This window comes from Pogona vitticeps, chromosome 15 (genome assembly GCF_051106095.1).
Source record: "Pogona vitticeps strain Pit_001003342236 chromosome 15, PviZW2.1, whole genome shotgun sequence".
Taxonomy (NCBI): domain Eukaryota; kingdom Metazoa; phylum Chordata; class Lepidosauria; order Squamata; family Agamidae; genus Pogona; species Pogona vitticeps.
This window is the reverse complement of record NC_135797.1, coordinates 1,262,170-1,284,317: the sequence shown is the minus strand read 5'-3', so window position 1 is coordinate 1,284,317 and position 22,148 is coordinate 1,262,170. Positions and strand designations below refer to the sequence as shown.

Genomic DNA, 22,148 nt, shown 5'->3' with positions numbered 1-22,148 from the left:
TCTCAGCTGAAACGTGCACCTAATATATGCCATCCTCACAGTGTAACTGGCCACCAAGATTCAGCCGCATTAACAGACGGTGGAAACTGAAAGCTCGTGGCTCTTACCCGCAGTTTTCCTCTCATCGCGCAGTTCTCCATGTCCTGAGTCTTCCATGTGAAATGCTAAGAAATGGGTAGAAGGCAAATCAGGTCAAGACCATCGATAGTGGGGGGAAACTGCATCGTAGATGCTGCAGCACATACATCCACAAGTGGAACCAGCAAGAGATGGATCAGTTTTGGGAAGCAGGAAGGTTTACTAGAAAGGGCCTTGAGGCAGCATACTGTTTCAGTCAGAGGGGGTTCTAGGCATCTGACACACAATCCCAATGGGAATGTGTTCTAGAAAACTTGTGGAACATATGCTGGGTTCTAAGTAACTCAACAAGGAGCAGGTTCCTGGCATTACATAAAACAGTCTTATAAGGACAGGAGGGAGGGAGGGTTGAAACCGAAATATGTAGGCAGGGCAATACAGTTTATTCATATTGTGGAAACCTGGGAATGTCTCCCCTTACCCGGGATGGAGAGAAGTTGTCCTTTGTCCTTCGGAGATCAAAGGCATAGACGTGGTCACTGGTGGCCAAGGGTGGGAGGAATGGAAGGAAGAATGAAATAAATAAAGGCACAATCAATGGTCATCATCAGGGAGAGAAGCACAGCTGTGAATATTCCTTTTCCTGGGATACAATTCCTGGTGATCGTGCTGGCTTAGGGGACCCTGGGAGCTGTCATCCAAAAAAGAAAAAAAAAAAAGGGGGGAGAGAAACTTCTGGGAACTCTTGGAGAAAAGGAATAGAAGCCTTTTATACCTGAGATGCAACCATATATGGGTTCCAATCTCCAGGAAGATGAGAAATGCATGGCGTTCCTAGAGGCTACGTTGCTATGAAACTGACTGGATGTCCAAACCTAGCAGCTTGATCTCCACCACAAGGATGTTGTGAGGATAAAGAGGAAGGGGAGCCAGTGTCACACAGCGGCTGGAATGCTGGGCTGGGATCTGGGAAATCAAGATTCTAGTCCCCACTGATTGTGGACTTAGTGCACGACTAGTTTCTGTCTTTCACAGCCCGACCTACCCCGCAGTGTTGTTGTGCGGATAATGTAGGGAGCAGGAGGAGTCATCTCTGCAGTCTTTTGCTCATGAAATGAGAACTAGAATGATGACTCATGGGAGACCTCAAAGATCATCAGGATGGGCCCCACAGAGAACAGCCACCATTTACCCCCACCTGCTACTTACCGGCCAGCAATGAGAAGGGTCTGGTTGAGTCGCAACATGCTCTGGAAATCCGGGCCAAGCTGTGCCGTGTCATTGTCGCCTGCAAGGCCTCGGAAATATGGATACCGGGCTGTTCCTGGTTTGGAGGGACAACACGTGAGAAACCTCCTCTTTGCTGAAGAGGGGCACTTGGGGGTGGAGCTTTCCCCCTTTCCCATTACTCCAAAGAAGGGAGGGAGAAGCAACACCTGTTGAATCCCTGCCTTGCATTCTTTCTAGAAAAATTAGAACTGTGCATAAAAAAACCTCGAGGTGATGTAGAGATCTTGTGACTGGTAGCCATTGATGGCCTTAACTGCAGTGAATTGATCCAGTCCCTTTGTATAGTTGTCCAAGGTGGCCGTCATCGCAACATCCTGTAGCAATGAGTTCCACCATTGAACCACAGCCCAATCTCCTATTATTCTACTTCAGTGGATGACCCCTGGGTGCTAATACTGTATTATGAGAGACAGTGGAGGGATGTCTCTCTTTCATTTTTTACTCACCAGCCACCCTTTTAGACACATATCCCATCTCCTCATACCCCAAACATCCCTGAATCCTTAAATTTATCTTAGCAAGCCCATTTTTTTTCCCAGGGGAGGACCCTTGAAAAGAGAGACTCACCTGGCACCCCAACTGTGCTGAGGGGACTCAAGTCCTTTGGGAAGGATGCCGTGGATGCCAGAAAGAGAAGAAAAGCAGGTGGGACGAAAGAGCAGCGCATTCTCAGGACGTGGCCGGGAGGAGAGCAGCGCTGAAGGAGGCAGACCCTAAGAGCGACACATGGCTTCTTCGGTGGGCCCTGGAAAAGATACAGAAAGGGGAGGATTTATTTTTAAAGCAGCACCCGCACTGAGTTGTGCAAAACAACGACAAAATAATGATTCCTTTCTGATTTCCTAGAGACCGACGACACTTCTTTCAAGAGAGTCAAACTGCCTTCCTGTGAGCAGCAAAACCCAGAGTCGCATTTATTGTAACAGAATTGCTTCCTTTTCTGTCTCCTGTGCCCTAACTAAGAAGGGCACCTCTATTTTGTCCAGCATTCTAGAGTTAAAGGGAGATTCGGCCCCTCTTTAGGTAGCTTGAAATTCTCTGATTTATTAATATTTTTAATGTTTCCAGATCCATTTGTTGCTTTTCGGTTTTGAAAAAATATCGTATTTCATTTTTCTAAGTGGCTTTGGAGTGTTTATTGCAGGATCAGGGTCTGCCTAGACAACTGCAAGGTAGCTTCAAAAGTTAGGCGCCCATGTCCTCATCCGGCTTCCACTGTAATTGCAGAGCAGTCAGGCAAGCCGATCGAAGCACTCTGTGTATGTTCAGATAACCTCAGTACAAGGCTTCAAGTGCATTACCATAGTGGAGAATGGAGTATAGCTGTGGTTTGTTCTCACATCCACCTTTGGTGGCATGCAGTCTTGGCCACGCCAGAACTCCTGATCATCTGCCCGATCACCCTAAGAAAGACCTAAAAAGTTCATTGATAGCAGCAGCAGAAGGGCACCCAGGCAGCGCTATAAATACCCAGGCATGTCACCACTTCATTCCGCTCATTGAGTGAGTAAACAGTGTGTGTAAAAAACCCCCCTCTCTTCCCCACCGCGCCCTGCCTGCCTGCCTCCCTCCCCCTCGCCTGTTCCTCTACGCAAGCCAAGAACCAGCCTACAACAACTGGTGTCAGCGGTAGGATTACCGTGGAAATCCTCTTGCAGGGGATCAGATGGAGCGAAGGTTTCCTGAAGGGTTGGGAGGGCCGGAGGGGACCTCGGGACAAAGGCCCAAAGGTCACCTGAAGAAATCAGAATGGCAAGGATCCCAACAGCACAGTGGAGGGGAAACCAGGTCTCTGGCGGGGTCTCTCCTACTTTTAATTTGGGAGTGGGTTTTTTAAATCTCCTCTCTTCTCTCAAAGGAAACAGCCCAACCTAACACACCTTTGGAAAAAAAAAACAGGAATTAAATTGTAATTTGAAAATGTCTGCAGGAGTTTTTCTGGGAGCCGCTAGGGTGGACAGGAGCAAAGCTGCACTGTGGTCTCTTAGCATCAAAACAAAACAGCCGTGCAGATTAAAATAATAAATAAAGTTGGGATTTGGGGGGGGAGGGGGGAGAGGAAGCCCCCCTCCTTTACCCTCCCTTCCTGTCAGACAGTGTTTCTTAAGCACAGGTCTGAAATAACAACCCTAAGGATTTGTATATGGCCATCCAAGGGTTATGATGATGATGTCCTACTGCTTGTGGGGGAAGAGTTGATGCAGCTTTTACAGGGCGCCTCTCAGCCAAACCGTCTCCTTTCTCCCCAAATATACATCACAAAACCTGCCGGGCTGAGAAGAGGAAATAGCCGGAGATAAATGATCGGGATATTCTGATTCCGCAAATGGGCCTCAGAGCTGCTCAGAATGGGATGGTTATTTTTGTAATGGGGAGACAAGGAGGTTATCATTCCAAGATTGATGGTTTCTGGTGGACTCTGATGGGATTTTAATGTTCTTTTTCATGGCAGTAAAATAATTCAGCTGTTCATCCCTTGGAGTCCTCCAGGCATCCGGATTACAGCTCCTGTCCACTCACGCCTCTGGGGCCGAGCGTCAGGGATGACAGGCCTTGTAGTCAAGAGACACCAGGAAGGAGGAAGCGAACACTGTTTCTTTGGGGCTTTTTCCAAGGAGTGTCTGCTTGAGCTTGGGGGATGGCCGAGGCATTTTGGACTACGATTCCCATCAGCTCCAACCCTTATGGCCTCTGAGATCCCCTCTTCTGACTCTACCGTTCTATGATCCTGGCCCCTCTTGGAGCCTTCCTCCTTTTCTGAGAGGCTCCAGACCCCTGGTGCCCATGATCCACCCTGCGCTCCACTTCCCCAGCGGGCAGGAGATGGGCGTCCGTGTAACAGAGCCCGGGAGCCCAGCGGGTGGGTGACGCAGGCCGGGAATTTGCTCTTCTCTGGGAATCTGCTCTCGCCTTTTCAACACTTCCCTGACGCAGCCCCAAATCCTGTGGGATGTCAGGGAACGGTAGTAGCACTAGCAGTGGTACTGTTTTGGTGCCAAAGCCCCAGATGTTACTCACACAGGCGGTGGGAAATAAAGGGTGCTCTGTCTCTTTTACCCGCTACCTGCCTCCTTTTCCCTCCATCAAATCCTTTTATTTTATTTATTTATTTAAAAATAATTTTTTCCTACATTGCAAGGCAGTTGTGAAATAAAGACAGCCAAAAGGCCAGCAGAATGGGGGGGGGCAGGGCAAGAAGCTTGGGGGCAAGAAACCTGAGGCAAAGGAAGTCAATGTGGGTTTCCATTGCCCTGAGAAAACGGGGAGGTGCCCGGCGCTTGGAGGGGGGGGCAATGTGCCAGTTTTTATAAATAGCCACCAAGCGGGACACAGGTTTTTGCCATGGATGGCCATGAAACCGGTCCCAGTGTTATTTATGGACAGAGGATCACTTAGTCAAGGAGAGAAGGTGCCGGTGGTGAAACAGGGAGGGAGGGAGAAGACCAAAAAAAAGGGGGGGAGCACAGCTCCGTTTTCAACCTTTGTTGGGGGGGGGGGAAGATCAACCAAAAGTTTTGGGATGAACAGAGAAGATACTGACTAGTAAAGGCAAGGGAAATATAAAAAGAAAGGAAGTTCCAAAACCTCATGGAGCAAGCAAACATGCTTTAATTAAAAAAAATGTAGTAGTAGTAGTAGTAGTAAGCCAAGCTCTCCTCACATCTCTCTTCCCAATACCCAAGGCTGACCCACAACATTTTGCTGCCTGAGGCAAAAGAGGAAACTGCTGCCTCACCAGTCCAGGCACAAAAGTGGGTGGGATGGGCCCAGCAGGGTACGGCTCTGCCCTCCAAGTGAGAAGAAAGGCCACCGGGCTGAGGCAGAAGAGCCGAGGGCCAACCATGGCCACCGTTCCCCCCCCCCCCAGTCTGTTCCGCCTGAAGCAGATATCTGCCTTTGCCTTTTGAGAGAACCGGCTCTGCAGATATTCCCAAAACCAAGCTACCAGGGCACCCCAGCCTTTTCCCGCTCTCCTTCCCTCCCCCCCCCCAGTCCAGGCTGGCAAACCAACCAGCTGAAAAAACCCTGCAAGTGCCAAGAAGCAGAAAACGTAGCCAAGCTTATTTTGGCGCGCACGGCGAGGCACCCTCCCGCCCTGGTGCGCATGCTTTCCTGCAGGAGCTTGAAAATTAATTTCTACAGAGATCGTCTTGGTTGAAGTTGCCTTAATCCTCCACGTGGCACATGCCTGTCGGGTTATTTATTTATTTATTTCTGGGAAGGAGCTCAGAAATATTACACACACACACACACACACACACACACACACACACACACACACACACTTCCCAAGACGCCGATGAGGTGAGAGGACGGCTATGTTGGCTGTGTTTTCACATGTTAAACTGAACACACACACACACACACACACACACACACACACACACACACACACACACACACACACACACACACACACACACACACACACACACACACTTCCCAAGACGCCGATGAGGTGAGAGGACGGCTATGTTGGCTGTGTTTTCACATGTTAAACTGAACACACACACACACACACACACACACACACACACACACACACACACACACACACACACACACACACACACACACACACACACACACACACACACACACACACACACACACACACACACACACACTTCCCAAGACGCCGATGAGGTGAGAGGACGGCTATGTTGGCTGTGTTTTCACATGTTAAACTGAACTTTCCAGCTGGTGTATAATTAGAATCTGGGCATTTGGGGGGGATTTGGTTTAATAAGAATTCTATACTGTATTATACATTTATGCCGACTCTAAAAGTGGGCAAAGTTTTAGACAGGATTGCCAATAACACAAAAATCTAGGAAGATGGGATCGGTAAAGCTCTGAGTCTGCCCCTGTGGAGTGTTTTGGCTCTCTTAATACTAGGATATTCCGGGGATGCTGGGAGGTGTAGTCCTTTAAACAGTTGGTCTCTCTAAGGACACCTGAGAATGGGTGGGGCACGGGGCAGGGGCAAACCCCCCAAAGCAAGATGCACCAAATGTGTGTGGTGCTGCTAAATCCGCTCCGACCTTTCTCCTCAACTCTGGTCTTTTACAGGTGCTGTCTAGAAGAAAGATCTAACAGGAAATCCAAAGCCCATTCTCCCCAAAACCCACCACCTTGCATCCCGGCCTGTTTCTGTGGTTTGCTTCCAAGGATGCAGGAACAAAGGAAGCTGAACTTCACAGCAGACCTCATTCGCTCTCTCTGTGACCTACCTCACAGGGCCGTTGTGAGGAATCAGAGGGGAGGGGGAAATCGGACAGGGAGGGGCATACAAAGGAAACTCATCAAACAAATATGCTCCAAGTGGCCCTCAAGGACAAGAAAGTTACATTTAAAACCTGCAAGAAAGGTAAATTTGAACCTGACACGATACAGCACGTGGGAAACTTATCTGCTTGGATTCTTTTTTTCAAATATCAGGAACCAAAATGCTGAAAACGTACGCACACAGAAATACAAAAGGTACAAAAAAGAAAAAGAAAAGGATAGACCTGTGGTGTTAAAGCGAGAAACTGCTAAAACGACAGTGCTTCTAAAACCATCTGTTAGGAGTGTCTCGGTGCTATAAATACAACTGAAACTCAGAGGGCTCAGCAAAGCGTGCTATCCTGGAACTCACATCCAATAATAGATGGGGTGCAGGATTTATATTTCTCTTGAACCTGTGGCAAAACTTCCCCACCGTCCGGGTCAGGAGGCAGAAGCGTTTCCTTGTATTCGACAGCCTGAATGAAAACCATGTTGTCGCACCTCCCAAGACTTGCAGCGAGAAGGAACACACTCTGACCTGCGCATCGGCACATTTGTGAGGCTTAGCAGGGTGTCTCTGAGAATTTGCGCGAACCATGAGCCAATGTTGGGATACAAAGAGCACAAACCAACACAGTTTGGAGGCGGGGGGAGAATTATACAAATGTGTGCTTAAGTCAAAAAGGGAAAAGGGGTGTAAATTAAAGTGTCCAAAGAACTATGTACTATTGGTAATCCCAAATATTGTTCAATGAGGACCTGGGTTTCATCCTACACGGCACCGGCTTTCTTTCCATCATTTGTTGGCATCAGCCCCAGGAAACCCATTTCAAGATGCTAGTCCTCATGAGGACAATAACAGATGACAACCTGACAGCTCGGTGGGAGGAGGACCCCAAAATGAGTGGCAAAGTCCGATTCCAAGAAAAGGAGGACAAAGAAAACCAGAGGAACAGAGAAGCAAGCTGTTCACCCGTCTTGATGTTCCAGATCGCTGATGCCATCTACGTAGAAGCGGTGCCTGTGGCCAAATTAAAAGCCATGTTCCACCTTCGCTGCCATCTCTCTGGGCCCTCTGTCTCCACCATTCCATCTTTCCTTGCCGTATTGTTTGAACAGAGGTCCCGTGCCAGCGTACGCATCGTTAGCAGAGTTAATTACCATCTCGCCGCCAGCAACACCTCAGCCGTGCAAAGACGGTCGCTTTTAATTACAGAGCAAGCCTGGGGCCCGAGCAAAGAGAGAGGCACTCGTGGGGAAAAGAGGAGAAATGGGAAGGCCGGCTGCCAAAGCGCGACAGGATCCTCGCCGCCACTGGTTTCCGTACGAATTGGCCGTGGCCCATCAGAGCTCAAAATGGCAACTCAACTTTTGATGATGGCCTGAAGTCTCGCACGTTGGAAGAGATTTGGCACTTTGGAAGACAGCGGGAGGGGGCCTGGACAGAGAGACGGCAGAGCACCTATTGGCCAGCGTACAGATCAGAGAAAACTGGATGATCTAGCTGGAGTACCACTTTTGCAAGAATATTCAGGCATGGTCTTAAAGATCTAAGAATGCTCCACTACCAGCATTGCACATGCCATTTCTCTCCGGTTTGGGGTTAATGCCTCACACTCCCTTAAAGGGTTTTTAAAATGCTGTAGCACGTTTCTCCACTGTCTGATTAACCTGTCCATATAGGTAGAAATGAAAGTTCTACCACATGGGCCTTTCACCGTATTTGGTCACCCTCCCCCTCCCCCACCCCCGCTGCTCCTGGTACAGCCGAACCCTAGCAATCATACTGGAAAACCTAGTGCATGGGGAGCATACATCTGGTTTCCCAGCAGAAACCCCTTCGCAGGGGGGGGTGCCAATGAACCTAAGAGATGAGGGACCCTGAATCTCACAACAGAGCTTTCCTCTGCCCCACTGGAAGTGGACTACTTACAACTTTCAAGGAAATTAACACTGATGGGAACAAGAGGCCAGTAAACACTGGAAGCTAGTGGTGACTCTGGTGCCAGCTGGGTAGCCAATCCGTGCTGGGTTTTAGCCTGCACTTTATGGGTTCTATCCATCCAAGCCTTGACCTCCCAACCTATTTCAGCACCTTGGACAGGTTCTGTGCAGTTAAACCTATGAACATCGCCTTGAGTCAGAGAGAGGTGACTTGCTGGTACGTCACACCAAACCCCTTATTTCAGTTTTGGCATACGGGTTGTACCTCCACTTTTCCTTTGCACCCTCGCCTTTCACTTTCCCAATGCCATGATGCCGTCCCTGGAAAATGTGTGGCAGAGTACAGTATGCAGAAAAAGCAGTTTCAGGACCTGTCCTCGTCCTCTCAGTGGGAGCCACTGGAAACGCGGCGGTCTGCCTCCGATTGGCTGGAGTCGCCAATAAAGTCCAACGCAAGACTCAGTCGCTCTCACCTTGCACCCAGCACAATCCCGGTATCAAAATCTCATTACTGGAGTCTTACAGCCGCTCCCGCTTATTACGAACCGTCATCCAGCAAAATTCACAACTGCTATTTTTTCCCCTCCAGCTTTAGCTTTTGCTGGCAGGGGGGCTGAGTGGGTGGAAAGGGAGGGGAGCGGGACCCGTGTGTGAGTGTCCTCCCTCTGTGGTCCTCTTTTCTCTCTTTCCATCTGACTTCTCTCTCCTGACAGTTCCAAGCTCTTGCCTGTCTATGGAGCCAGGCTAAGAAACGGGCACTGTATGGACTCTAAAAGCTTTTTCAGGTCTCATTTGAAGTCAAGGGGGACTTCTAGTCCTTAGCCAGTATAAGCTTTGTAAAAATAAATAAATAAGCAAGGATAGATTTCCTGCTTCAAAGGACTCCAAGATCCAGCAGCTGGAACACTGAGTTTTGTTTACTCCATGCATGGCCCATCTAAGCAGGAACATACAAATTTCTAAACTTTAAGGTTTTGCAGAAGTTGCCACATTTAGATGCACAGAAGAAAGGCTTCTGTGGACATCAGCTCCTTGTTGATATCGTCAGTAAGCATACCTTATTGTTTCTTTTAAAAAAAATACTAAACAATAAAATGTTGTCTCCTTTCCTGCCTCTACAAAGTAATCGCACGCTCATGGCTGAAACACTTACTATTGACAACTACAAACATTAAAATGTTTCCATCAACAGGGACTTTGGAAATTTAGACAAAACGCATCCACAAATGCACCCCCCAGGAAAATCACACTCAAAGTGTACAAGTGACAATAGACAAGGAGAAACATCTTGCAATCCACAATGATGAAAAGGGCAAGATTCCCACCCTGAGTGAAATTCGGAATGTGCCCTTGGCGGGCCTGAGGAAGCTTAACCTCTTTGTGCAGGCTTACCTGACCTCAGAAATGTGGGCAAAATTTATACAGAATGTGGTGCAGTGTGGGGGGGATCTTTTGCCTAGACACTCAACTCATGTGGAAGCTGTACCGCTTTTATGTTCAAAGCAGATGGATGCAAAACAGTTAAGCATCGCTTCATGGTACATCAGTACAGAAAGAAGTTCCTGAGGCCCTCTTCCCTCCCCCTCCTCCAAGTGACAATCTGCGACAGCCTCAAACAGGCTCCGGCTGGCACTTAAAAAGTTGTCTTTCCCAAGCAAGGGAGCCGACGCCTCTTCCTTTCTCCCTTTTCCCTCTTGGCGTGATGGCAGGCCTCCCTCCAAGGCCTTTTCCACACTGGCAGGTGGACCAGGTGACAACGACCCTCTTGCACACATAGCCCAGCCAGGTGGGAATGATGGGTACTGTGGTCCAAGCCCCCTCCCTGGTACAGGTTGAGAGGGGTTTGAGAAGTGGGGGATGCTGGGAACTGGAGTGTTTCCATTTCACTCCCGTTCCCACTTCTTACCAAGCCCTTTCCAGGCTCAGAAAGACCGGGAGGCCAGGCCTGTGGGAAGACCTGCAGAACGGCCTCCCTCTGCCAACGAGCTACATACGCCGGGATTAATAATACACATTTAATCATATTAATTTGCTGACTTAAGCTAGAACTGCTGCTGCAGCATTTAGTCTGTTGTAAATGTGTTTTAATGATGCTCATTTTCATGCTTTTTTAATATCTGCCAGGCTCCTCCAAGAAGCGCTCTTGAAAGGAAAAACAGGGTACAAATTTCTTAAATAATAAATAACTAGGGAGGCAGGCTGCAACCTAATGCCCTATAAATCGCTTTTCTCTCTCTCCAAAAGGTCTCTCCAGTCTAAATAATGATGAGGAAGGCCAAAACTCAACAGGAAATCCTCCTGTTGCTAAATCTCCAGGCTAAAGGAAGCTATGTCCGCTTGATTTCTACCTCTGAAGCAGCCAGGGTTGCCAACTGGCCCAGATCCCCCGGCTGATCTGCTCTTATGCCCTCAGTGTAATTGCAAGTATCATTTGTAATTACTGTATGTTAGAATGGAAATGTGGCCAGGGCATGGAAAGAAGGGCAAATCCCATCATAGCTGCTCACGCACGCAGAACGTGGGTGCTCCAAAGACATAGAAGCAGGGGCTGACATAAAAGCTGGCAACCCTCTATTCAAACAAGAAGGATGATGGCAGATGGGAAAATGCCTTGACTGCTCTGTTTTCTCTGACTGTCTAACTCTGCCACAGGCCTTATGGATGTCCAGCTCCCCAGTAGCTCTTTATGGGCTACAGAGCTAAGACCTTGGTCACCAACCTCATCTCAAAGAAGCTAACAGGCCATGGCGATGCAGGCAGACAATGGAGAATAATTCCTACCCACATTAACATTTTAAGGCCTTGTGACGACGTGGTCTCTGAAATTAGACAATGTAATTAAATGAAATATCATGCCAATTAAAATCCAGAGCCCCCACACACCAATCTAATCCTTACCCTGGGCCATCCTCCATGTAAATTTAATATATTACTTCTCATCAACTCCACATTATATTCCGGCGCCTGTGAGCAATGACAGGCTAATTTTAGTGACTGCTCCAGCTGTCTCCTCGCCTTCCCAGAAAGACGAGAGAAAACCAGTTTCAGAATAAAAAAGGAAATATAGGAGAATTTCAGAAAATTAAGTTGGAGCTGTATGGAAGGGGAGAGATAGATACTAGATTAGATACTGGTGTGGTGTTTAAGCCACTTGTTTGGGGCTCCAAAAAGCATAAGCTTCATTTAAGTAGAAAAGGCTTCTAGTCCTCATGAGGAGGAGAAATATACTCTGCAAACAATACAACAGCCTCTCTTTGTTGTAAGGAGTTGTTGCTTTCTGTCTTCCACTGTCAAATCCTGCCTTGGTTTGGACTCCAAGCCTTGGCCCCTCCTTCAGCGCCATTCACAGACCAGGAGAAGCGCCCACCTCTGGGTGCAGAAGACGCCACATGAGTGAATGATGCAGAACTGAAGGCCGTCACTGATATAAATGGGCAAAGCACTTTTACGAGACCCCTGTGATTCTTCCTTCCCACATTGACCCTTCCTGGCCCCTTCTTTTTTCCTTTGCGGTCACCGTTAATTAACCCAACACTCAATCTTGTCGGAGGGATTGGGTCTTTTCTTCACAGCCAGACCCCTTTTAGCCAGCAGGGGGCAGCAGCCCAAGAAACTAAGCCGCCTGGCCTGGCCCTCCCCATCGCTCCCTCTCTTTTTCTCTCCCCCCCCTCCACAGGCTCCAGCGCTTTGGCGGCTGCATCGGAAATTAAACTATAAATAATTCAGACCCCGTAGCCGTTATGAATAGAGAATATGGAAGTGACAGAGAAGCCTCAGGAGTCACTTATATAGCAGAGAGGGCAAAAAAAGGGAAGAAAAAACAACAATCTTTTTTTCTCCTTTTGGGAAAAAGAAAAAAGGAAAATTAGCAGCTGCATGAGGAAAAGCAAGGGGCCGAGAGTAGTTTAAAAAAAAAAAACCTTCAGTGCAAGCAAAAAAAAGGGATCCAAAATGAAGCCTAGGTTATAAGAATAAGAGAGAGGGGGGGAAAACTGGATTGGAAGGATGCTGGAATTTTTAAAAAGGAAGGCAGGCACTGGCAATCTGTACCTGTTCAGGGAGACTTTCCTTTATTCCTGAGCATGGACAGAAGGCCTCCTGAACACACTGCAATCCTAGAGGTGTCTCCCTTCGGATAAGAGGAAAGTTGAGTTGCCCCTTCTTCCCTCTGTCCCCATGTCCTTTTACCTCCTGCAGTCCTTGTGACTCTTTGGGGCAGAGCTCTGTGAGCCGCCATCAGTTGCCACCTCTTCCAGATTGACCCCAAAACCACAACCGAGGAAACTCAAAATGGTCTCAGCAGTTTGTGTGACATTTCAAGTAAATTTATACCTTGGATTTTGCAGCTCCTGCTCACACTGCTCCCAAAGGGGAATCTACAGGTGTGCAGCTTTGTATTTTTGGACTATAACTCCCAAATTTCCCCCGGCTGGCCAATGAATTCTGGGAGTTGTAGTCCAAAAACACAAAGCTACACACCCCTTGCGCAACCAACTTGGAATCTTTAACCAGGAGTCCCTGTCTCATTTCCTTAACGGCAAATTCTGCCCGGAGAGACGTGAATGTACTCTCTCCCGCCATGCTCGCTTCTGTCGTGTTTTTACCTGTATCAGAACATCAGCAACTCACTCGCCCATCTGGATAAAACACTGCTCCCAGACACTCCACAAGTGCTAAACAAAAAGGATTATTTTTCCAGCAATACCCATGTTTGCACTAGAAGACTTCAAGGGTGCAGCCCCGCAGCACAGGGTACCCACTTACCTTTTTTTTAAAAAGAGATAAATATGCATAAATTGTGCATGCTGATATAGATCTATCTATATATAAAATACCAGAAAATATTTTGTATGTTTGTTAATTGAAACAAAACAGCAACACATCTCACCTGCGCAGGCAAGTTTGGGAGTGGACGAGAGTGGGCTGCGCGTCAGGATGGCTGTCCAGGCCTCGCTCCCTGTGGATGATGGGTCCCCGATCTCCCTCCTGGTGGGGCTTTAGCTTTCAGTCAGACATGGATGGGGCAGCCTTTTTACATCCACTGCACAAACCCCGGACAAGACAGGTGTGCAGCATTCAGCCAAACTGCGGAAGAGTGAAGAACGGGGAAAGAAGGAGCTCTGGCCGTCCCCTTCTTTCTTTCCCTGTGCAAAACCCAGCTGCCAGTTCCATCTAGCATGCAGATTTACTAGGAAGCAAAAAAGATCCAAGAGAGATGCTTAAGCCTTCGCTGCCTGGGGAGGAAGTGGGTATGCTTTGGTATTTATCGAAAGCTTGCTCAAGAAACTGGGGCTCTTAAACCAGGGCTGTTAAAAGTCAGCCTTGTAAATTTCCTTCCTTTTAGGGAAAGAAAACTAACGGATTTCCAAGAAAGCCTCGGGCAGCTTCCAAGGCCAGGCCTAGCTGCCTTCGACGTGGTGTTTTGGCTCCCGCACTTTTCTCCTCCCGGTGCTTGGCAAGTCAACACAGAGATCTGTGGCCTTCAGGGCTTCTGTGCGCTCTCTCTCTCTCTCTCTCTCTCTGTCCCCTGGCATGACACAGGCGCGAGACAGTAGCGGCCACAGCGGCAGAAAAAGAGGGCAAAAGTACAAATAAATAAATAAATCCCAGGCACTGACACACGGCACCACTTTCCCCTTCCCGAGACTCTGGCTCTCTGGAGCTTGGCTGGATGTAAGAAAAAGCTGCATTTCAATAGATCTAAGCCTAAGGTGGAATGGGACTGGAGGTTTCTTTTAAAAATGCTAATTTTGGCTGTTCCACTGCTTTCTCCATTTTTGTCACAGCTCACATCATTTCACCCCATCATGTCACTCCTATAATTTATTCCCCCTGCAAGTCAAACAGCATCCTATTTGTAAACTTCTAGGGGAAGTACTCTCATTCTCTCTCTTTTGGAGAATTTTGGGGGCCCACCAAGCAAAAAGAAACTCAAACAGTGGCTTCCATTCAGGCAGAAAAATATATTGCCCCCCCCCCTTGCTGCTTCTCCGCCTAAGGCTGCAGCTTTGAATTAAATGGTGCTGTCCTGCCACTGCCCCATGATGGAAGCTCCAAGGAGCAACCTTGACAACACAGCTCTGAAAGCTTGCAAAAGTTATTTTTTCAGGACGATTCCTTCCAGATCCCCCACCCAGGAGACCAAGAGAATGAAAAAAAAGTGAACTTTTCCAGACTCGGTGAAATCGCTCCCTCATCTCACTGGGTTGCCGTCACCTAAGTTCTAACACCCTGCTTCCCATTTCAGCCCCATTTGTTCCAAATGCCACCGACATTTCCAGGATTACTGCTTGCCAGGAAGGACGCTGCAGGAGCTGAGCGGCTAGGTTGCCGTAAAACCGCTTTGCCAGAGCTGAGATGCCCCCAATTCTGTTGAAAACGGACAGCTTGACATTTTGGAATGAAGTGAAACTCACAAACTCTCTCACACATATTTACTTGAATTGTTTTGTATAATTAAATACATGTCAGACTCAAAGTACTCACTCCGTGTCCTGCTAAAGCCTTCACGTCTCCCATCTCTTCCCATACCCTCTCATTTCTGGGACCAAAATTTAAGCCCTGCCTTGCTCTTTTCCAGCTGGGTGGCAATCTTAGCAGCCTCATGAAAGGAAGGAGGAAAAGATCTATCGCTATGACTCTGAATAAGCTATTAGAGGTGGGGAAAATTGAGCGAGGGGAGAAAAAAACCCACCCAGCTGCCAACCAACCATATCCCTGTCGACAGCTGGCTAACTTCATTAGAACCAGGAAGCAGGGCGGGCAAGCTGAAGGCTTTTTGGTTCAGGCACAAGGCGAGAAACAGCTCTCGTGAACTGCCACTACCCTGGCACAAGCTGACACACAAGGCGGCAAATAATCTAGAAAGAAAGTGGCTCGGTTAGCCACATCCCATTTCCTCCCCCCCAAGCTTCAGGGCCCAACTCTGGGGGCGGGGCCTTGTGATGTCAGAGAGGCAGGGCAGCCCAAGGCCAGGAGGACTAGCAGAATGCAGAAGTTACGCACATGGGGCTTCGCTCTCCTGGGCTCGTTCCAAACAGCACAGGGCCCCCCAAAGGACACCAGCTCTCTCACTCTCTCTGATCCCCTCGCCTTGCTTCTGGCTCGAAGATGCACCACGACTGCACAAGCCAAGTTTACGTGAAATCATCTTAGGACTGCACTGGTGAGCCCCAGTGCCAGTGGAAATACGTGGGGATGTGCCCCTGGGCCAAAATTTACAGACTGAGTCAGATCTGGGGCACAAGTCAAATTAGATGGAACATAAAATCCCTCACAACCCCTTCCAAAGTTCCCTAATTTCCCAGTGAACCAAAATGCACAATCCTAGTGGAACTACCTCAATGTGTGTTGTTGTTCCTTTGAATTCTGGTGCACAAAAGTTGAAGACGCTGTTATAAAGATCACCAAAGACACAGCATCTCTTTTTATTATGATTTTGGCTCATCAGTTCCCAACGAGCCAAAAAAGAACATCCCCACCCCTCACCCCCATCTCCCTCTGGACAAGACTGCCTGAATGCAAACCCATCACTTTTAATCAGTGAAGGCTAGGTTTCATTGCAGCAGCACATTTTAGAATTGAACGCTGTGCGGTGGAAAGGAAACACCTGGCTGGATTTTTCCCCCCTTCCCGTTGCCCCAAAATCTGGCACCGAGGTAAAAGAAAGGAGCCGGAGAAACCTTTTAATCTTGGAATACAAAGAGGAGAGAGGTCTTCTTTTCTCTGGGTCTCTCTCTCTCCTGGTTGAATCCCTCCATTCATCTCTAAATTGCCTCTTCAACACTGCCAGCTGTCCCACACCCGTCCGCTGATCCTTCTTCCCCCGATAAGCCACGCTTGGTTATTTAGGAGCCTTCGGGATGGAATGAGATCAGTGTCTCTCAGAAACAAAAGCGACAGGGGAGAGAATTAGCCACCCAAGTGGAAAACTGGGGAAGGGGACGGGATGAAGCAAAAGAGGCTCCTGCGGGTAATGCGTGGAAGGAAAAGTTGGAAACAAAAGCAGTGCAAGCCCTCCTGGGTTAAGGCGGCAGTCACCGTTAGGAACATATTGTAGCTTGCTCACAGATAGACTACATCGGAATAGAGAGGCTCTGCTTTGCTGTGGCAGCCATTCAAGTATCCGTCTAATACAATTCCTATCCCTACCTCTCAGGATACAAATAGCAATCAACTGAAGGTGGGTGTACATGACTCTCCTCCCCTGTACCTTTGCAATGATCCTGCAAGGTAGAGTAAGGCTAAGGAAGAGAGAGTGACTGGCTCAGAGTCACCTAGGTGAGTTTTGAGTAAAGGTTTGAACCCAGGTCTCCTGAATCATATTCCAACCGTCTGATTCTTTGTCCACACAACCTCTTGATTTCTTAGTCAACCCCTTCCACCTTTCAGGGATCCTGTGTCCAAAATGCACATGGTGATCCCCATGGCCATGAGGACTAGAAACTTGAATGCCCCCATTTCCCTTCCTTTGTTCCTGCTCAGATGCTCAGCATGTACTGAGACTGTGTTTGTGTGTATGTCTGTATGGTAGGGGAGAGGAGAAAGAGACAGAGCACTTAAATTAAAATCAAATTAAAATTAAAAGAAACCAAACCACGTACGGAGAACACTGCTGGAGCACGTCGCTGGAAAGGCTCCAAGAACGACACATGGGGAAGGAGCGCGGAAGTGGAAGGACAGCTAATAAGTGGGAGATAAAGGGATTCAGAGCCTTCGCCAAGATCATGATGCTCCTGCAGCCAGCCAGTTTGCGCTTAATCCGCTCATCGTGACCCGTAACAACCCGTATTGAACCAGGAGGATTACGACCCATCTCCGCACCCACCTGAAGGACAGCTCTTGCCATTCCGCCTGCAATCATCCCGGCTTGTGCATCGGCAGCCCAAGGTGGTGAGAAAGCATCGTGAATTGAAACAAACAAGCGTGCCTTTTCCAAGTGCGTAGCAAAGCCCAACTGCCTTACTAACTAACAGAGGTTGGGGTGAGGTATGGAGAGAAAGAGGCAGGATCTAGAGCAGGGCTGGAAACCAGGGCTCTCTAGGTGTCACAGCTCCCCTCACCCATGACCTTTGGCTGGAGGGGGGGATGGGAGTCAGCATCCAGAAACATCTGGAAGATTGCAGGTAATGCTCCCAGGAGTTAGACATAATTGATCATACACAAGCCAATTATTTATTTATTTATTTATTTTATTTATTTATTGGACTTATATACCGCCCCATAGCGCTACAAGCACTCTCCGGGTTGTTTACAATTTAAATTATACAGGCTACACATTGCCCCCCCAGCAAGCTGGGTACTCATTTTACTGATCTCGGAAGGATGGAAGGCTGAGTCAACCTTGAGCCGGCTACCTGGGATTTGAACCCCAGGTAGTGAGCACAGTTTTAGCTGCAGTACAGCGTTTTAACCACTGCGCCACGAGGCTCATTAAAGCTCTCCAGACATGGATGAGCTGCAACTCCCATTACCTCCTGGGCATGCTGTGAGGACTGATGGGGGTTGTAGTCCAACCTCACCAGGAGGGCTATTAGCTTCCCACTGCAGTTTGAGATGCAACAGGACGTGACTCTAACGTTAAGTCTTAGAGGGGATCAACAAGAGATTGAGATCTGAAGCAGATTTCAAACAAGGCAGCATTGAGGGGCCACCTTCTAAAATGAAATGTGCCTCCCACCCAAAACTGCGAGCACTTTTTAACTTCAAGGCTAGAATCGGGTTGATCAGCAGCATTGAGGAATGCTCTGGAGGTGGTAACTCTGCCTGACTGCTGGTCAAGCACGGCTCCCGGCTTGTGCCCATTGATAGCAACAGGGGCCTCCATCTGCAGCTCTTTGATCCTGCACAAAACTCTCATGGCCAAAACCTATGAGATCAAGAGATGCTTTTTTGACCTTCTGGAAGAGGAAAGAAACCTGCATCAAAGCTGGGGAACCATGAGATGATGGCACCACGGGAGGAATGGAGGAGGGCCATCTCTCTACGGAAGCCCAAAGAGCAGGCAGGGATGACACCATGGAAAGGTTGGATTCTGACTCAAGAGTCGAGATTTCCCACGAAATCTCAATCACCGACTCTGTTGGGATCTGACCCCCTTTGATTTTGCCACCACCCAACCACCCCCGCTGCATTTATCAAATGTTGTCTGGTGCTTTGAGGCCCTAGGTTGAAAAACAGGCAGCCGCTCTCTACGATTAATTATTTCCAAAAGAGCATTTTACAGTTTTTAAAGGACACTGGCTTAAAAAAAAAAAGATGTGTGACATTTTCAGCACTGTTATTATTTCTTATTTATTCTATATATAACCCACCCATCCACCTAAGAGCACAAAGCAGCTATGTTGCGAGTTGCACAGAGCTGACCTACCATTTACTGCCTTGATACCTCATCAGATCTTTTAAGGACTTTTATTCATATATTCTTTCAATTCTAATTTTTACTTTAAGCCATCTGGACAAAGTTCTGTTGGTTGAAGGCTTCAAAGATGTGGTAAAAAAAACAACCCAGAGTTTGGAAATAACACATTACCAATCATTATGTTAGTTGCAATTGATCCATTTTTACTTTGAAATTGTTTTGTTACAACTGACTTGCATATAATTATTTCTCTTTTGCAAGTCTGGGATATAACCACATTGCATTAGGATTACAAGATAATATGGTATATTGCCAGTAATTTTTCCCACGTAAGCATGATAATTTTTGTTTCTTTCATAATTAGCTATCTTCTCTAGATCAGGAATATGGGAAATATGTTTTGGCTTTGCCTTTTGTTTGTAAATATTTGCAGGTTGCAGTATCAGAATAGGCCAGTAGGGGGAACTGTTGTTCTACCTCTTCCCTGCTGATTTAGCTCAGAGGGAAGATTTGTGGGCAGGTAATTCAAATTGTCTTTCCCTTCTCCCCTGCCCTGGGAAAGAGCTTCTATTTAAGGTTGCCACTGGTGCAAGCTTAGGCTGACCACTTCTCTGATTCAAATCTTGCACCTCATGGCCTGTGCAATTCCTGGTTGTCTTATGCACAGTTGAGAGCGTTTCAAGAAGAGGGAAAGGTAATCAAGTAATTATTCTTGGAAATCACAAGCTGGCAGAGAATGTCATGGGATTCAAAACATGCAAAGAAGTTCATTGTTACTCATTCCTCCCTCTTTTCACTGCCCCTTCCTTGATCTCCTAGGAGGCTGGTGTTCCACCCGCCCAAAGGAACAAGACTAGTTACCCTGCCTCCAGTACAAAGCTTTCTCCCCAACCTCCTCTGCTCCTAACCTCCTGCAGATCTTGTGACTAAAATAAGATTTAGGACATAAGGAAACGTTACTGTGGCTTTGGGGCATCAGATGACAGCTTGAGGTTCTCTCCTCCAAGAGCTGCTGAATGGTTTGCATTCAGCTGTTTACAGCTTGGGTTTTATCCCACATCAGCGGTGAGTCAGGGAAGCTAGGTGCTGTATGAAAGAGAGACACGGAAACAGCAGGGCAGAGGTGGCCTTCTGACAAACCAAACTAGGGCAGCTTCTATTCTGCCTCTCCTGGTCCTTTTGTCACATCAGCCAAGAAGATCTACTAGGATCTTGGAAAGTTACTCTCTATAAGGATTGGATCACTTTTACGGTTCCAAAAAGCCCCGAAAGTATTTGTTTCTGGGGGCTGGGAGCCCTGTTCCGGAAGCAAATCCATTAAAAAGCCTTGGTAAGATTAACAAGTTTGATTTGTTAGAAGTTTTCATAGATGGCAGCCCCCTTTACCAGATCCAAAAAGAAATGTGTTGCCATTATAGTTACAATTTGAAAGCCTCTTTACTCTCTTGATGATCCAGATTAATTAAATGAGTTAGTTTGATGCAACTATCAGGGGTTGGAAGAAAATTTTGGCATCGGCTTCCAGATTTCCTCAGCAAGGATGACCACTAGCCATGTTGCATGATGGATTCTGGGAGTTGTAGTCCAAAACCCTATTCAAATCTCTAATCATAGGGTGTCACAGGATGGTCCATTTTTTGGAGAAAATCTCCTTTTTATTATGATAGACTAGCCAGACCCATCTCAGTTTAAAACATAAAGAAACTTAAAGCAGGAGAGCAAAAGAGGGGCTTGAACATTTTCACAGATTTTTTTTTAATCAGTAGGTCAAGGCCATCATCTGCATACCATCTTCCCACATTGCATTTCTACTAACACACTACAATTGTGAAATTCTGCAAAGTTACATATACCCATTAGCAGCAGATTTTTGGAACACTACTTTTAAAAAGCAACCCATTCCTTTTTTTGGGGGGGGGGGGAAGTTGCTCATTGTCAGTATTCATTACACCGCTGCAGAATAAACATGCTACTTTCCGTTACCCTGCTTTTGTTTTTAAAAAGAGACAGACTCCTTTTGACAGATAAGAAAGTGACACAAAACCTGACCGAGTTCTCTGTCTGAATGGGTCTAACAATGCCTTAATGTAATTTAATGCAATCCGCCGTGTGGATATGATTTATTCCACCTCCACCCACTTACCCCTGCTTCTTGGCAGGGCTTGAGTGGCCACTCTATAGGCTTGCTAAGAATGGCGGATCATTTCCTCTTCCAGCTCAAGCGACAATTCTGAAGACAATGGTTGGTTTCCGAAAGCAGCAAAAAAGCCCCAAGTGTATCTCCTTTCAGCTTTCACCTCCACACCTTGTTGACCCAACTTTCTAACAAAACATACCCGGGGTTATTTTCAAAAATACTGCATCAACATTCATGAAGATTATAGACCTTGGAAGGACAAGGAGGGAAAACAACAAACGTTCCCGAGAAATATGATTGACTTCAAGAAGGCGCTAAAATGCCTCTTAAATTCTACTTCATACTAATCAGCCGTGCAACCCTAGCCATCAAGGAACGTTCTTAATTTTATTTTTTTCTCTGTAAGTAGAGTGTGAGAGGAAGCATCTAGCTGCTTCTAAAGAGATCTCAATAGAGAAAATCCCATGTAACAGTACAATCTCCTCTTTGAATCTTAATCGGACCTTGAACAACACACACACACACACACACACACACACACACAAAATTCAAAATGCAACCATTTTGGACATGTTCCGAAGGTATAAATGCAACCTCAGCACACAAGTGCATTCAAGAGTGCTTCTGCCCTGTTTTGCTTTCAGAAAGGCACCAACCATGAAGCCTCACGAACTGTCAAAAATGCGGTCAAACCCTACATACCACTGCATGTCAACAAGTTGTAGTGAAACCTGACCTACTGTCAGCAGTCACTTACTGAGATCCAGTTTAAATAAGACATGAAGCATTGCTGTCAAATATCTGATGAATGCTCTGCAAATATTCTAGTGGAGAGACAGAACTTGAAACAGGTAACCCAAACTCTTTATTGTTGTTTGTTTCCTTAACTCCTGCTGCAGCCTCCATTTGTCCCAAAACATGCCCAGAGAGTCCACATTCAGAGGGAGACTGTGAAGGCCAGTGGGGAAGGAGAGAACATATAAAAATGACCCTGCCCATCCATGTCCTTCAGCCTCCTAGGAGCACCTGACCGTCCACCATCAGAAACATGGATGGCACTGGTTTCGG

At 47.3% G+C, this 22,148-nt stretch overlaps 1 protein-coding gene across 2 annotated transcripts in view; it reads right to left on the bottom strand.

Annotated features, from left to right (window-relative positions):
- Nucleotides 1–22,148, bottom strand: part of SEMA6C (semaphorin 6C) — a 93,321-nt gene that overhangs the window by 24,100 nt on the left and 47,073 nt on the right. For both annotated transcript variants that reach the window (XM_072984298.2, XM_072984299.2), the window contains exons 6-9: nt 1,936–2,113; nt 1,288–1,402; nt 560–617; nt 108–164 (exon numbers count right to left, since the gene is read on the bottom strand). In XM_072984298.2, the coding sequence (XP_072840399.2) occupies nt 108–164; nt 560–617; nt 1,288–1,402; nt 1,936–2,113 (408 nt within the window). The remainder of the gene's footprint in view (nt 1–107; nt 165–559; nt 618–1,287; nt 1,403–1,935; nt 2,114–22,148) is intronic.